The sequence below is a fragment of the Emydura macquarii genome, unplaced genomic scaffold, assembly GCF_026122565.2.
Source record: "Emydura macquarii macquarii isolate MOO-44397 ecotype Brisbane River unplaced genomic scaffold, CSIRO-AGI_Emac_v2 contig_1390, whole genome shotgun sequence".
NCBI lineage: Eukaryota > Metazoa > Chordata > Testudines > Chelidae > Emydura > Emydura macquarii.
Window position 1 is genome coordinate 2,769,999 of NW_027131527.1, and position 16,102 is coordinate 2,786,100.

At 42.7% G+C, this 16,102-nt stretch overlaps 1 protein-coding gene across 3 annotated transcripts in view; it reads right to left on the reverse strand.

Moving 5' to 3' along the window:
- The window catches only part of OGDHL (oxoglutarate dehydrogenase L), a 98,089-nt gene that overhangs the window by 6,429 nt on the left and 75,558 nt on the right, over nt 1-16,102 (reverse strand). For all 3 annotated transcript variants that reach the window (XM_067552470.1, XM_067552469.1, XM_067552472.1), the window contains exons 17-19: nt 11,428-11,606; nt 7,859-7,930; nt 1,155-1,280 (exon numbers count right to left, since the gene is read on the reverse strand). In XM_067552470.1, the coding sequence (XP_067408571.1) occupies nt 1,155-1,280; nt 7,859-7,930; nt 11,428-11,606 (377 nt within the window). The remainder of the gene's footprint in view (nt 1-1,154; nt 1,281-7,858; nt 7,931-11,427; nt 11,607-16,102) is intronic.

The following is a 16,102-nucleotide window of genomic DNA, read 5'->3' on the forward strand; positions in this document are numbered from 1 at the left end:
ATGGGATGGCACTGAACAAAGCTTAAGTCACACTAGGCTCTGGTGTAACTCAAGGCAATTGCCCTTGGTAAGGGTCTCATTCTTATCACAAATCTTCCCAGAGTGGAGAAGCAATTACAGAGGTTGCTAAGTAGGCCTTAAACCTGAATTAGGCTTAGTCTATACTTACGGTGAAATTCAGCGGCAGTCGACGGGAGTTACGCAAGCTACGTAGAGTAGTTTGCATTACTTACATCAACTTCCTAAATCCTCTTCTGCATGCCATCTCCACTGCACTCTGCCAACAGGAAATGCATACCCGTAGATGCGGCACTACGCTTTTTGGGGAGGTGGTTTTAGTAAATCGACTTCCGGATCGATTGAGCAGGTCTTCACTTCTGCTCAATCAATCTGGATAAATCGATCTGACAGCGGCGAATTTGCCACCATCAGTGTGTACATATCCCTAGAGGATGAGAATCTCAAACTGAATGAATGCTTAGACAAACCCTTTGTCAACTGGACCATAAGGGCATCAAAACTTAATTATATAGAGATCAAGTTCAACTTCATCTTTAATGCCTCGTCTACGTTATGGTTTTAGCCACCAGTGTAGCTACACGAAAGCAAATCCCTAGTGAAGATGCAATGCAAAGATATGAATAGTGACTTATAAGAGGCAGTTTATTCCAGCTGAAATGTGGACTAACCTGCACCAGAAAAAGTCATGATTTACATCAGAGCAACATGTTTGCTCTATGTTTCTGTAAGTGACAAAAAATGAGCACATCATTGCAAATAAGGCTAATAAGAGTCTGTTTTGCAGAAGGAGGCCTCCTTTTGTGCACACAAAAATGTCCACTTTTCAAGTCCATCTACAAGTGGTAGAATTTACAAAACCCATTTGAGCAATACCCAGGCATTAGTGCTAAAAAAGCATGTAGGTGGGCACCTGCATGGACAAAAGGAAACTAAGCTGAAAACCAGGCCTTAAAATTCTACAAAGCAAAAGCTGAGATTTCATTAATCAGGTTATCAGTCTCCAACTTGAGCTTCAGTGAGAAATACTAAAATACACACATCTTCCATTCAGCTGTATGTTACGTACCAACAAAACCGTAAATGCAAGTGGTTCAGTAGTACAATTAGAAAACAATACCCATTAAGCTACTTACTGGTTTTCTGAATGGCAGCAAAATCTGTCTTCTGAGGACATGAAAGTAATTGGCTGGAGTTGAACAATTCACCACAATCCAGTTGCATTCATAGAGCTGGGAAACTTCAAAATCTGCACTAAACTCCTAAGAAAGATATTAAAAGGCATCAGAAAAGCTGCCTCCTTTCTCTTCCTCCCGACCCTGCCCCCATTCATTTTTTAGGCTCCAATATGTTATGCATTTTGGTGCATAAGATAGTAGGCTTGGATGCACTTATCACTACCAGTGAGTAAAAATGCAGACTCTTCATACTTACACTCCAACATTTGTCTCCCACACTTACCTAATCAAGAGCTCACTGAAGTCAATGGAAAGACCCCCACTGACTCAGCAGGCTTTGGATCATCATAATCACTATGTACACATAACCCTAAAGACAAGAAAATCAGCATGCTCCCTAATCAGTAGATCGTTTTACTGCTGTTTTGCTGTTATACAGATAAGTGTCCAAGCAATTCAATCTCATCTCCTTCTGAAGTCAAATTTTCTCCCAAACTTTACTTCACCCTATAATATATCTTTAAAGGGACAGTGAACTAGGAAAACAAAATCACACTTGGAGCTGAAAATGTTGGACCTATTATTGTTACAAATCATGCTTAAGATTACTCAGAAAGACTAGAGTGTATAAAAACCTACCTCTGCCATGATGCCTACAGAAATCTGCTAAGAATGTCTAGACAGGTGAGGAGCTGTGATCATGGAGATTACAAATAGTCATCTTATTTCATCTACCAATTGTGCACACAGGTAGTCTATGATAAAACATCCTATTACAGGTGTGGCTGGAAGTGCCATCTATTATTAAGGTTGCCCATAACTTCTTATAAGACTATATTTTCAGTTGTTTATAATTTTTGCCAAAAACGTTACCAGTTTGTGCTGCATTTTTCCATGCTGGGTGTCTCCTCTGGCTGATTTATTTATTTTATTTATTGTAATTTCAGCCAAAACAGTTGAGCCATTTCTGGGAAAGAAGCTAGGGAAAAATATTTTCCTCCATGTTAAAAAATGCTGGCAACCTTTCCTCTGAACAGCTCAAGTGCACCTATGCTGTGCAGTGGCGATTTGGTAGGAGAGTGACCTTTGTTTAAGAGATGCCATCCCTGTTAAAAATCAGCCAAATTTGCCAATATACAAACCTTTGAAAAATCAGTTTACACATGCTCATCTAAGAATTTAGCAGCCAAAATATCAGAGGATTCCATCCTCACTGAGCATGCTCCAGTCCCTCACAGCTCCTTACCTGACCAGACTGTACATGCGCCATCCCCACATAACGACTGAGCATGCTCTACCCCTGGGCCACCAGGATAAAGCCCGCTTTTCCCTATAATTGCTGCTCCTAGCACAGGTGGGGCTGAGCACTGGAAAAAGTGGTTACCAACCTTTCCATAACTGCTGTTCTTCAAGATGTTTTGCACACGTCTATTCCACTGTTGGAGTGTGCACACCTCAGGCACAGTTGTTGTAAATTTTCCCCCCAACAGTACCTATCGAAGCAGCATGAGTGACCCTCCGGTGCCTTGCACCACTGCGTGCAGGTATAAAGGGCTGCGCTGCCTCTGATCCCCCTCAGTTCCTTCCTACCAGAAAGGCCCAGGGAGGGGAAAGAGGGTGGATCATGGAATGCACATGTGAACACATCTCAAAGAACAGTTACAGAAAGGCTGGTAACCGTTTTTTCTTTGTGATTGTACATGTTCATTCCACTATAGGTGCCTCATAAGCCATTTGAGCTGTAGGTGGGCTCAGAGTCTACTCGAACAGTGGTTGTAGAACCACCCGCCCAAAACTGGCATCATCTCTAAATTGATAAGAGATGGCATAACGAGAGGCAAACGTATGGAGCGATGACCACCACAAATGGTCAGTACGGGTACATAAACCAAAGTTGCCTGAAACCTGAGTGAGTGAGTCACCACTTTACTTGGAGATGAGATATCCGCCAATTGGTAACACATGAATACAGCTGGAAATCCGGGCAGAGATCCTCTGGGTGCACAGTGGGTGGTCCTTCACTCTGTCTGAAACTGCAACGAAAACCTGAATGGTCTTGTCTGATCCAGGGAAAAAAGTCAAAAGCTTTTCTAACATCTAGCGTTACTAGAATAGGGCTTTGAAAAGAAAGTCTGTAAATAAATCACTTGGTTAACGTGAACATGAGACGCCACTTTAGGCAAGAATTTAGGGTGAAGTCAGAGGAAAACCTTGTCCCGAAATAAAATTGTGTACGGAGGCTCGGATACCAAAGCTTGCAATGGGGTAGGCAATGGGCAAAAGTTGGGGTGGGGAAAGATGACAGACTGGTCTCAACCAATAGATCAAAATGAATGCTTAGAGGACCCAGTTTGCCTAGAAGAACTGGTGCTGCAGAAGAGATGGGAGGAGAAGGACCCTGGTAACTTCTGCGCCTCTTTTTGGAACCATCCTGGCCAACAGGAAGAAGGGCTGAAATGGCTGGGACTGCTGTGGGCATAACCGTTTTCTTTTTGCCACCAGTGTATAAATCTCCAGACTTAAGGGTCCCCCTTGAATCCTTAAGACTATGAAGCGTCTCATCTGTCTGATCAGAAAACAGGGAGAGGCCTTCATATGGGAGGTCTTGAATGGTTTGTTGCACATCCAGGGGAAGACCTAATGACTGCAACCAAGATGCACACTGTATAGAGATGAATGAAGCCATAGTTCAAGCCATGGAGTCTGCTGCATCCAAGCTTGTTTGCAATGCTGTTTTGGCAACTAATTTGTCCTCACTCCAGTGAACTCCTGCTTTGCCTCATCAGGAAGCTTGTCTTTGAACTTCAGGACATTATTCCACAGGCTGAAATCATAGCGACCCAGCTGAGTTTGCTGGTTCACAATACTGAACTGTAATCCTCCTGTGGAATAAATTTCCCTGCTAAATAGGTCTAGCTTTTTTGTTTCTTTCTCTTTCGGAGTAGAAGTCCGGTGGCCCTGTCTCTCTTTTTCATTAGCTGCAGGGATTAGGAGGGAGCCTTGAGGAGGGTGGTTACAGAAGGATGGTTACAAATAAATCCCTGTGAAGGGACATATCTTTTCTCCACCCTATTAACAGTGGAAGGAAGAGAAGATGGGATCTGCCATAAAACCGTGATTGGTTCCAGGATAGGCTCATTAATAGAGAGAGCTACCCTACAGGGTCCTGCAGAGGCTAAAATGTTTATGAGCCTGGGAGGTCCTTTCCAGCACCTCTTCTGGTTGGATATCCAGAGCTGCAGCATCCCCTCCTCAACAAGTCTGGATTCTGAAATCATTGGGGGTGGGGAGAGAGAGTAGTCTGAGTCACTACCACCTCATCAGGTGACAAAGCAGCAGTAGCTAAGGGTTGTTAAGGAGGTTCCTCCTCCAATTCCTCCACATAAGAGTCCAGATCACAGTTTCCCCTGCACAGTACTGGTACTGGAGAGAGGGCAAATGGTGACCTTGCTGCAGATGATCCCAGCACCTAGCCAATGTAGAAGGGCAGGAAGGGAGTGAAGAGATTCTCAAATGTGGAGGGAAACCCCAAGAGGTCAAAAAGGGCCACTGATATGGAGGTGAGACCTTACTACATGAAGGCCATTGGCCCAGAGTACGGAGGCTGTGGCTGGTACCATTGTGGGCAGGCATCCCACTGGGGCTGCTGGGAATGCTCAGGTGGAGACAAAAAATGATCCCATGTTGGAGCCCACTTCCTCAGACTACTGGAAGCTGACCTCATCGGTACCAGGGAGACCAGCTCAGAGTCTGAGATGGGGATACTGGCGAGATCACCTCTGGCTCCCCTCTGGCTGGAACCCTATGGAAGAGATGCCACAACTGTAGAAGACACAAACCATGCTCTGGGACTGGAATCAGGACTGTGGGAGCATGCCCTTCCAATACTGGTAGCAGGAGGACTCCTGAACAGTGGGGGAAGCCAGGACTGATGGGCTAAGCAACCCTCTGGCAAGCCTCGAAAGCCTCAGATTTAGACAGCACCAGAAACAGCTCCTTAGTCTGTGGTACTGAAAGGTGCACTGATCCTTCAGGGACTGGTCTCAATGGACCCTTCCTGTGCTCTGGAGTCAGCAATCCCTCCTGGCTTATGGACTGACTTTGGAGGTGTGTTTTCTTTGAATGCATCTTGCCTCTGCTCAGTGCCCTCACCGCAGACTTTGAAGGCCCCAGTACTGAGTCCTTGGGAGATTTACATTGTTTATTCTTAGGTACTGACAACGAAGATCTGCCTCTTGACTCAGTCAGAACAGTGGAGCACGCCTAACTGACTTGGATGTGCTAAGTAATGTTCCAAGGGAGAAGTTCCAACAGCAGGCAAAGTGCAGACTCCATAAGCAGATACTAGAGTCTGGCAACCCTGTGTGCCTTTTCAGATCAGGGTTTGAACCCTCTATAAATGTGATGCTTGTCACTCACATGCACTCTCCAAGACACTAAAGGCAGCTGGCGCTTGGGTCATGTTACATGAGCGACCGGCCTTGAAGCCAGGAAAATGAGAGTCTGATACCAAGCCCAGTAACTTACTGGAAACTGGGAGCTTTACCCTAGGGAAATACTATTCTAAACTTATTCTTATATCTACCTATGTACAAATATATTTCACTAGACCAGTGTTTCTCAACCTTTTTGATACCAGGGACCAGCTTCCCATACTGTATCAGGGAGATCTCACGGGCCAGTTGTTGAGAAGCCATGGACCGGTCGTTGAGAAACACTGCACTAGACTAAAAACTAAAACTAAAAACACTGCAGGTTCTATATATTCTAAAAGAGGAAAGACTAGCATATACGAAGAGTGCAGCTCCAGCAGCAATCACTGGCAGCAGGAAGGAACTGAGGGGATCGGGGCAGCGTGGCTCTTTGTGCCCACGTGCAGCGTTGTGAGGGCGCTCACACTGCCCCAATGGGTACTGCTGAGGGAAAAGTCTCCGACGACTGTGCACAAGCGCACCCCCTCCCCCGAAGTGGAGTAGATGTGCAATCACTCAAAAAAGAGCTGGAAGTAGGAAGACTGACCTGTGCTTTCAATGATGCCCCCCCCCCAGGTCAGCTGAGGTAGACAGAGGAAACTAACTTCAATACAGAGAGAGAGAAGAGCCATACTGTGGGGGATAGAAAAGATCTGACAGGGAACCTAGTGAAACTGGGATTATGGGGATGGGGAAGACACACTCAAATTGATTGATTGGGACTAGGAGCTGGAATTGGGGGATAGGCTGGGATTAACTGGACAAGGAGACTGGGACTGGCTGAGGAGGACACTGGGACTGAGAACTAGAAGAGATGGGAAGGCAGGAGATTGGGCATGGGAGCCAGGTGGAGAGACTGAAACAGCTTAGGCGAGGAGACTAACTGGGAGCCAGTGAGGAAAACAAGGGGGCAATGGAATGACCCTGACTTTGGCTCGGGAACTGGAGGGCTGGAAAGACTGTATCATAATGCATGTTCTGGCATTTCCTAACTTCTGAGTGCTTGACTTTGCAACCTTAATGTTCCTTTAACATAGGTTTTTTGTGAGTAGTTATTTTTAACTCATCCTAACACTCCCTGCCCATATTTTTTGTCATCTACCTGTTATTTTATTTAGATAGTATGCTCTTTGGAATAGGAGCTGATCATGTACTGTTTGTACAGCACCTAGCACAATGATGTCCTAGTCTATAACTGTGGCTCCTGAGCCCTACAGGATTACAAATAATAATAAATAATAATAATAATAATTTTGTTTGCTTACTATGTATATTTGGAGTGCTAAGTATATAGTCAGTCCATTTCCCCTGTTTGTGTGGGTTTTTCCACACACAAAAGCAGAGACAATAACCATTAAAAATAAAGACAATGGGGCTGTAAAACCATAGAAACTGGAAGGGGACTGGGTGGCAGTTGTAGCTAGCATCCAAGACTACTTTAACTTTTTTTTTTTTTTTTTTTTTTTTTTTTTTTTAAATTGGCTGGATTTTAAGTCTATATTTAGTAGTCTACCTTGGAGAAGGGGAATATCTAATTGACCGTCAGAATGATAGCTTAGCTAAAAAAAAGTCTTGATCAACCTTTAAAGCATTTAGATGATTCAACTATAGTACTAAAATAAATATATAGGATTAAAAAACACTGAGAATTGGTCACCTAAACATAACATCACATTCTCTTGGTCCAGATATTTTTACACTGCATCTGCATTCTGAAACTCCCAGCTGGACAGTTAGCTCTGTTACAAGAACACTGTTTTTAATGCCATCTGATCTTCCTTAGAAATGTGTTACGGAGACCTGCTTATGGTACATCCAGCTTTATAAAATGGAAGAGTTACTGTCCCCTAGGAACAGCCATAAAGAGATAATACTGCCAAAGACAAATTACATCTGACCTCAGCTTTCAAATGAAGTGCAGACAGACTAGGCGCCTTTATTATTTTTATCAAAATGAGCTGAAGTTAAAACAAATATCTGAGCTAAACATTAAAATACACCAACTAGCTGTCCTAAAAAGATGACTTTCAACCCTGTAGGAAAAAATTCAAGCGGTTGGGGAAAACAAGTGCTGTTTGGTGGCAATAAATTGATTTCTCAAGTAATAAACCCAACAAAACCTGGTTTAAAATAAATCTCTGAAAAGCTAAGAGCAGGAGAAAGGACATTGCTGTTGACAAATCTACTTACTGGATAAGCATCGGAATCATCATTTCTCATCTGTAGAAACCTCTCAGGCCTGGCTGAAGAATGCTCTGGGCCCTGGTAATCACATAATTTAAAACAAAACCAACAATAATTTAGATGTCTTTCTAGATTACTCACTGCACAAGTGCTTCCTGTCAGCCTAATCATCATGGAGCAGCATTGATATTGGCTGCTCACCCCACCCTTACAGCAGTTCTCCTCTGGCTGGAACAATGACAAGCAGAGAAGAGGGAGGGCTTTGAAGAAGGTAACATGGTGGTGCCCTGAATAAAAGGAGCTGTGATCCTGAGTACCTTGTCTAAGTTAGTCCCAGATCGCATGGAGATGCGTTACATAGAGCTCAGATGTAACTACCATTAATTAAAGGTTAATTAGTCAATGTGGTTGTGCAAGGTGCAGCAAGAGACAGAGTGCCTGGGACACTTATGACATGAGAACCATCCCACCAATCCAGGACAGAACGATGCAAGAAGAGCATAGGTGGTATGGCACAAATCTGTGATGCTTTAAAAACAAGCAGCATACGTTCACAAGCCAGAAGGTCTCGCATGCTTGGGACACAGAGCACCTGCTAAGGCAGAAGCTGGATACCCCACTTAGCTACGTCTTGAGCACTACGCTGCAACCCTATCCTACAGCAGCGTGACTGTGCATAGGGGAGAATGGAACCGCTCTCTTCCCCCACCAGCACACCAGTTTGACATAAGACAGGATGCTCTAGATGGGTCTATGTACTCTGGACAATTCCCTGCAAAATCAATGTTCGGTTGAGTAAAGTTTAACTGGCATAGCTAAGCCAATAACTCCTTAAATCCTTCTTAGATATTTTAACTATAGCATAATGCAAAATTCCTATATCACTCAGGTAGTGTTTTTCACTAAATCTCAAGGCACTTCACTGAAGGGGTGAGCATAATTAGCCCCATTTTACAATGGGGAAACAGGAACACAGGTCACAGAGTACGTCGGTGATAGGGAATGCAACAGAACCCATTTTCTTTGCACTCCCACTCTTCTCCCTTGTTAACGCTGGAGAGAATTCGTTGCAATCGACAAAAGGATATGGTGTATGGTTTTATTTATTTCTGATGCTGGGTTTCATGGTTTGTAAGGGTGACATATTTATGATTAAGAAGCTCTTTCATACCAGAGAAAACCCTGGAGTTACCTTTAAGTTGAAAGACCCTATTTAACCTTTCAGCTGTTTCTCACAGTTAATTCCACTTACAAACAAGGGCTCACTCCCTTATGCACCACCCTCTTCTCTTTGTTACTGCATTGAGGTCACAATGCAAAATCCCTGACAACACCACAGTGATTTCTAACGCAAGTAACTTAGAAACTGTTGCTAAAAGAAGATGGGAAAGTGATGTGTACTGCATGACTCCTCCCTATGGTATGGACAGGGACCCCTAACAAAATACACTCAATATCTTCATTAGTCACAAAAGGAACATGAAGATGGAACAGCCAGCATGTCGGTTTCTTGTATAAATGTTCTCTTGCAAAATGGCCTCAATTTTGCGGTGCAAATTTGTCTTCTCATGAGTGGTAGGGGCATGAGAACCACAAAGCAAAGTATCTACAAAGAAAGGTAGCTACAAAACAGATACAGAGGAGACAGCAAAAATGCTAGCTTTCCCCTAACTCCCCCCCCCCTCCACACACACACACACACACACACACACACACACAAATAATCCTCAACCCAGACCCCGCTCACTGCCCATGGCTACATTTAATTATGTTGCTGAGACAGCTAACAGACTGCCAGTTACCACCAAGCCTGATGGTGAGGTGGTTTTGTGGACCCCGTCTAATAGGGCCTGTACGGAATCCATTATTTAGTTGCACATGAGCCAACAAGGAGCTATCAGGCAGCAAAGTCTTTCAGTCACAACCAACCTGGCTGTATGTTAGCCAGCGACCTAGAGGTGAAAGGATCCACATCCTATTACCAATACCTCCCCCAGCCATTCTGTCCCAAACATTGTATTTTAGAGAGAGAATAAGTCTCCTACAACAAAAAGCTCCTCTGGGAGGAGAACTAATCTCAACAGCAGCTAGTCAAGATTCTCCTATAATCAGCACTGCTGCCACTTGTAGCAAAATAGGAGCATTTCAGAACCATCGCAAATTCTGGATTTCGAGTGGCTGCTGAGGAAGAAGATTTATAGCAATTAAAATATTGGCATGCAAATTCTCTCTAGTTACATGAATGCTTTGCTGTTCAGAACCAGATTTCATGCTGGGATTTTTTTTTTTTTTTTTTTTTTTGGGGGGGGGGAAGAGTCCTAAGGATCCATCTTGGGCCTGATCTTGCAGTCCTTACTCAAACAAAGCTGAATTCACTGGGACATTTGTCAGCAAGATTGCACTCTTGTATAAACATCCATACAGAAAATCACCCACTGGGTACAAATGAACAGCAGTGTGTCAGGAGAGGTTATAACTGCATAGAATTAAATGTATAGAAACAGAATGGGAACAAGAAGTGCTTTTATGTCTGCTTAAAGTGAAGGAAATAGAACATTTATAACTATGGCAAGTGCATCAGTATCATGGTAACGTATTTGTTAATAGAAATACTCTAAACATACATCAACACTGAGTGTCAGTGAATTCTGAAAGGAAATAACTATTTCAAATAGCACAGGGCACAATGCTTATGTCACTTTTAAAAATAAATTTAAAAGATGCCTAGAATGATTCTATTGCTAACTCCAGCTTCAGAACAGAAGAAAAAGAGTTACATGTAGATTTTATACAGATCTGGTCCCAGACCTTTTGTGGCTAGCTATCCCACTAGGAATTACTGAGAAGAGGAGCGAGCAGCCATTCAAAGCCTAAAAAAAGCAGGATTTCTTCTTCCCCCCCAAATTACCCAAACCATCATAATTTTTTTTAAAAGAAAATATTTGTTGGGAAGCTGCATAGAAACCCGTTGGGACAAAGTTCTAACTTCAAAGTAAAGTTTATACAGGTAAAACATGTATCTGAGGGTTGTTTCATGTCATCATAAAAAAAGAGAAACAAGTGTTATAAAAACACTATTGAAAATTGTACCTGAGACTCCCAAGCTGCTTCCTTTATACTTTGCTCTTTCTAGAATCTTTGCATTTTAAGTTTAATTTTTCAGAACCATACCAAGCTCTAATGAAGAAATAATACATTTTTTGCATTGATACACACCTTGTATTGATCACATCTTTCAAAGAGTAGGGGAACAATGGCAGCCACCACTGCAAAATACCCACTCGGAGGAGGGCACAAGGAGAGGGCGACTGAATGTTCAGAAATATATCAATGCTATTTTCCTTTTGTTCTCATTTGCAGCCAATTGTCAAGACTGGTCACTGCAAGCACATTTATTTTTGTGATAGAGGAACAGTCTAACACATCAGCAATACACTCTTTTTCATAAAAGTTATCCTAAAATCCTGCAACTGCATTTGTATGCTGCAAAGAGGGGACAATAAAAGGTTCTGTAGTTTATATTCTACTACTTTATGCCAAAGCACATTTATTGTTCCAATCAGTGAAATCCTTACCATCCCCTCCATTCCATGTGGCAAAAGCAGCACAATCCCATTGTGACGAACCCACTTAGCCTGTCCTGAGCTGATAAACTGGTCTATTATGCACTGTGCAGTGTTGTGGAAGTCACCAAACTGCGCTTCCCAGCACACCAGAGCATTGGGACTTGCCATGGCAAAGCCAAGTTCAAAACCTAAAAACAAATAGGTAGAAAGAAAAAGGAAAAGATCCTGATTAGAATTACAGTTGGTTTTCCGTAATCAAGCCAGCACCTTTCTATTGCAACTAATTAAACAAAAGACAGAGCAGAATATGCATCGAGAATGTTTACTTATGAAGTGCAACACTGTTTTCAATAGTACCATTTCTGCTAGAAGGATTAGCAGACTTTTTTTTTTTTTTTATACATATAGGATCCAATACTGCAAACTCTTCATTACGTTAGTAGTCCTGGTCAACATCATCATGTGGAAACTTCAGCTTCCATGAAAAAGTTAAAATGTTAACTAATACCATTGGTTTTGGTTTTTTTCCTCCTGGTAGTAAAAAACATTTTCTACACGAATCTAGGTAGATGCCACCATTTAAAAAAAAACCTAAATATATATTTAATATTTAGGGTTCAGTTAAATAAACTATTTGTCAACCTGCTGCATTACACCAGCCTGCACAATGCTACGAACGTGCTTGAATATTTATACAGGCACTGGATGGAATAATTTGCTGTGGATGGTCTTTTACAGATATAAATTGAATTTTTCAAGGATTTTTTTTTTTAAATATAAGTTTTATTCACCAAATGGCGACTGGATACTGTGGTGAAGGACACTTTGAAAATGCTTTTTCAGTAAATAAGCATTTGGCTGTTATCAATCATTTCCTGTTTCCTTTCCTTAGTTAAGGAACCCTACATGTTCTTGTCCTATGTAACTAAGCTAGTGCCTAAATTTTCAGAACATTACAAGAGATTCTAAAGATGTGATTTTTATTACAAAAAGTCAACAGGATCTGCAAATCCATGGATCATTCCTTAGATATGCAAAACTGAGCAAAGGGAAGAAACAGGGAACCCAATAAAGGCAAAGTTTCAGAAAAGTTACTGGAGACAATGCAGCTAAAGTGCTCCCTCCTCAGAACCAAGGGGCTAAAACCTCCCTCAAGAGTCAAGGCACTATGCATTCTTCACTGACATCTGTCCCAATACTGTAGTGAGGGGAGCAGGCCTGGGCAGCACTTCTACTGTGGGGAGGATGTCTCTGATTAAGATAATGCAAACAGGAAAATCACTGTAGGTTTTCAGGAGGAGCAGCAGGAGAGAGCAGATCTTTTCCTAGCTCCTCCCAAAGCCAGAACTCCACAGGGTCCATGGGATTGGGATAAGCAAAAGAGGGAATGTGTTGCAGAGTCACTGCTTTCCTCTTTTTTGGACATCTCAGCCCAGATCCACATAATCTGGGACATTTCCAACCATTTTCCCCTCTGCTGTACTGTAGTCCAAGGTAGGCAGATGCTATTCTCATCCTGCACTGGGAACACTGATTTACACAGAGGTCACATGACTTTGCCATCAGGTCAGCAAGTCAGTAAGAGCTGAGACTGCAGCCCAGGTTTCCCTAGCTTCATTCTATACCCACTAGACAACTCTGCCTCTCTAGCCTCAAACAAATGTAACTATGGATTCTGAATATGGGCCCCAGGGCTGAATTTGTCCCATGTATTCAGAAAGATCATAGTTAAATATAGTGGGAAGCAGGCAGACTGACAGCAGTCTGATTTTCAATATAAATCACGTTTTGCAAACTCTGGAATGCAACAGGCCAGAATGATTGTTGCCTGTTCCTATAACCTGTCAGGCTCCAAACACAACAGTAGCCTCACAACAGGCTATATGGGCATCACTTAGACGCAGAACAAATGCCTGCTCTAGTTGGAAGAGATCTGTGGCAATGGTGTAAAGCCCGAATTCTACTGCAGGGACTGGGGTGATAATGACTGGCAATGGCGAACAACGAACAAAACGTTATTAGAATACAAACCAGCTACCATAATTCATGCTCAGCAGCTGTGCTGAGGCACATTAATTGCAATCTGCTGAAGTATTTACATCTGCTACACAGCTTTGTTGTGCAGCTTTAAAATGCAAGATTTCAAGCAGAGTCAGAGTTCATGAAAACACGGTTAAATATAAGGCATGTAATAATCATCTCATTTTAATGACTTATCTTAACTTCAAGTTATTTTTCTTTACTTATGTCCTATAGTTAATAGCCTATTTGTGAAAATCCACCCCCATCCATCCCAGTGCTCCCACTTACATGGGCCACGAGACTAGAGAGAGCACAAACATTCCTATAGCAATGGAGAATGAAGCCAGATGGGGCTAAATCGCAATACAAGGTGGAGAGTGTGCTTATGGCAGGCAGACCATTCTGCTTAGTCAAAGGGTAAAATTGCACATTTAAGGCACAGCTCCACAGTATGGAGGGTATGATGTTGCAGTGCCCCAGAGGGAGCTCCTGGAAACACTGGACCACAGCTTCTTCAGAGGCTCCGGAGACTGACTCCTGCTGCATCCTTTGATGGGGGCAGTGTGTGCTCTAGCTTGGGTAGGCCCAGCTCTATTCATGGTGTGAAGAGGTAGAAAGCCAATGGCCCTTCTGTATCCCTGTTCTCTTTAAGCAGGCTAACATCATAGGCAGTGCTAGCTCGAGAGTGCAAGCAATAGGATGTGTCGGTGGCCTGCAGAGGGCCTCAAGGCTCTTTGTGCGCTCTGCTCCCACTCACACCTGCAGACAGGCCAGGCACATCTTGACTCAAAGTTATTTTCAACAATTTCACATTTAACTGTACCTGTGTAGCACTTCCTGCCCATGGAAGTGTCACTGACAGCCAACCATGAAAACCAACTACTGCTTAAAATACTAACCACCTACAGTTTTAAACAAGTAAAAACAAGAGGTTAAATTCTGTGCTCTGTTCGCCCCCCCCCTCCCCCGCAAAGTTGGGCCACTCTAGTGAGGCTACTATGGATGTACAGGGCCGTGACTGACGGAGAATGTGGTTCACTATCTTTAGAGAGGACATCTGTAAGAACGGTTTGTTTATGCTGAAGTCACAAGTTTAATTTAAACCAAGAGTCTAAGCATTTATCTTCAAATAATGGTAGTGTATTATGTAAGAGCCATCCCATCTCATACATACCCAATAGAGCAGCAGATTGGTGTAGTCTCTGCTGTGCTAAGATTTTATTACAAAATTTTCTGGACATGTACACTTACCATTGCTCAGAAACAAAGACCTGAGGGGAAAAAAACAATGGAAAATATGACAGCTTCATGTGAATTCTGTTCCTTGTACAGACTTTCTCTCTGCCATCTAAATTACATTCAGGAAAGAAGGTGGGTGAGGTCTTTTATTGGAGCAACTTGTGTTGGAAAGAGAGACAAGCTTTCGAGTCACGCAGAGCTCTTCTTCAGGTCACTGACCTAAGGAAGAGCTCTGTGTAGTTTGAAAGCTTGTCTCTCTCATCAACAGAAATTGGTCCAATACAAGATATTACCTCACCCACCTTCTCTCTCTCTAATATCCTGGAACCAACACAGCTACAACTAAACTGCATACCTAATTACATAGTGAGATTTGAAAAGTGAGAGTGTGTCTTTTTCCTGTGAGATGTGTCTACACTCATCTCTGCTTTCTTGTTCCTTTAATTAGTAAAAAATACCGCACCCCCACCCCCCTTTTCTGAATCATTTCATCCCCTTTGTCTTTTCCTGAGTTTGCTGCATGTTACACGGAGACCAACACAAAGGTTATTCTTCAGTGTAGCCTGAATGCATCCAACAGAAAGCAAGCACATCCACTCAAGTCACAGAAAACCAAAATTCATTCCCAAAATCTGGATCTTCCCTACTGCCACCAGCTTCTGCCATGTTACTAGTGCACAATACATTAAAAAACCACAGATGGGTCTGAGACAGATATTTCAGATGCAAAACCAAATGGACTCACATTTGGAGGTTGGGTGTGAGCATCTAAATCTGGCGTGTTAGTTTGGGCCTCTCCCTGCTTAGAGTTGATCTATGAAATATTGGACAGGTGGCACTGAATCAGTATAACCTAAAACTTATGGGTGAGATTTTCAAAGGCACAAAAGGCAGTTCAGTGCCTAACTCCTGTTGACCGTCAATGGGTGCCTAACTGCCTTTTGGCCGCTGAAAAATTTTCCCCTAACACAGTGCATGGATAAAATCCAGGAGCAATTTTTCCTTTTTCTTTAACAAATATTTGCCAAGCAAGAGTGTGACCTACAGGGAAGACAGAATAAACACAGAAAGAAATCTTTGGAATCAGGATTTCTGGCTGTGATCAAACTTCTTAAATTAGAAAAGTTTTAGGAACTCTGCAACTCATGCAGACCAACTTGGCATCTTGATATTCTCTGCACACAGTAGGCTACTGCTTGAAACCCACCCGCAAGTGCTCAGTGGCAGGTTTCATGTACTTGTCATTTGTGATTTACACCATGGTGACTGGAGGTCAGAAGCCCTCCAGGAGCATTTCTCCTATGGGAATTTATTGGATATGCAGATTGCTTCATAGGAGTTCTATGATATATAAAAAAGCTTGCAAAGCATAGCTACGCCACTGGGGGAGGAAAAAGGGTTTTAGCAGCACTAAAATGTTGCG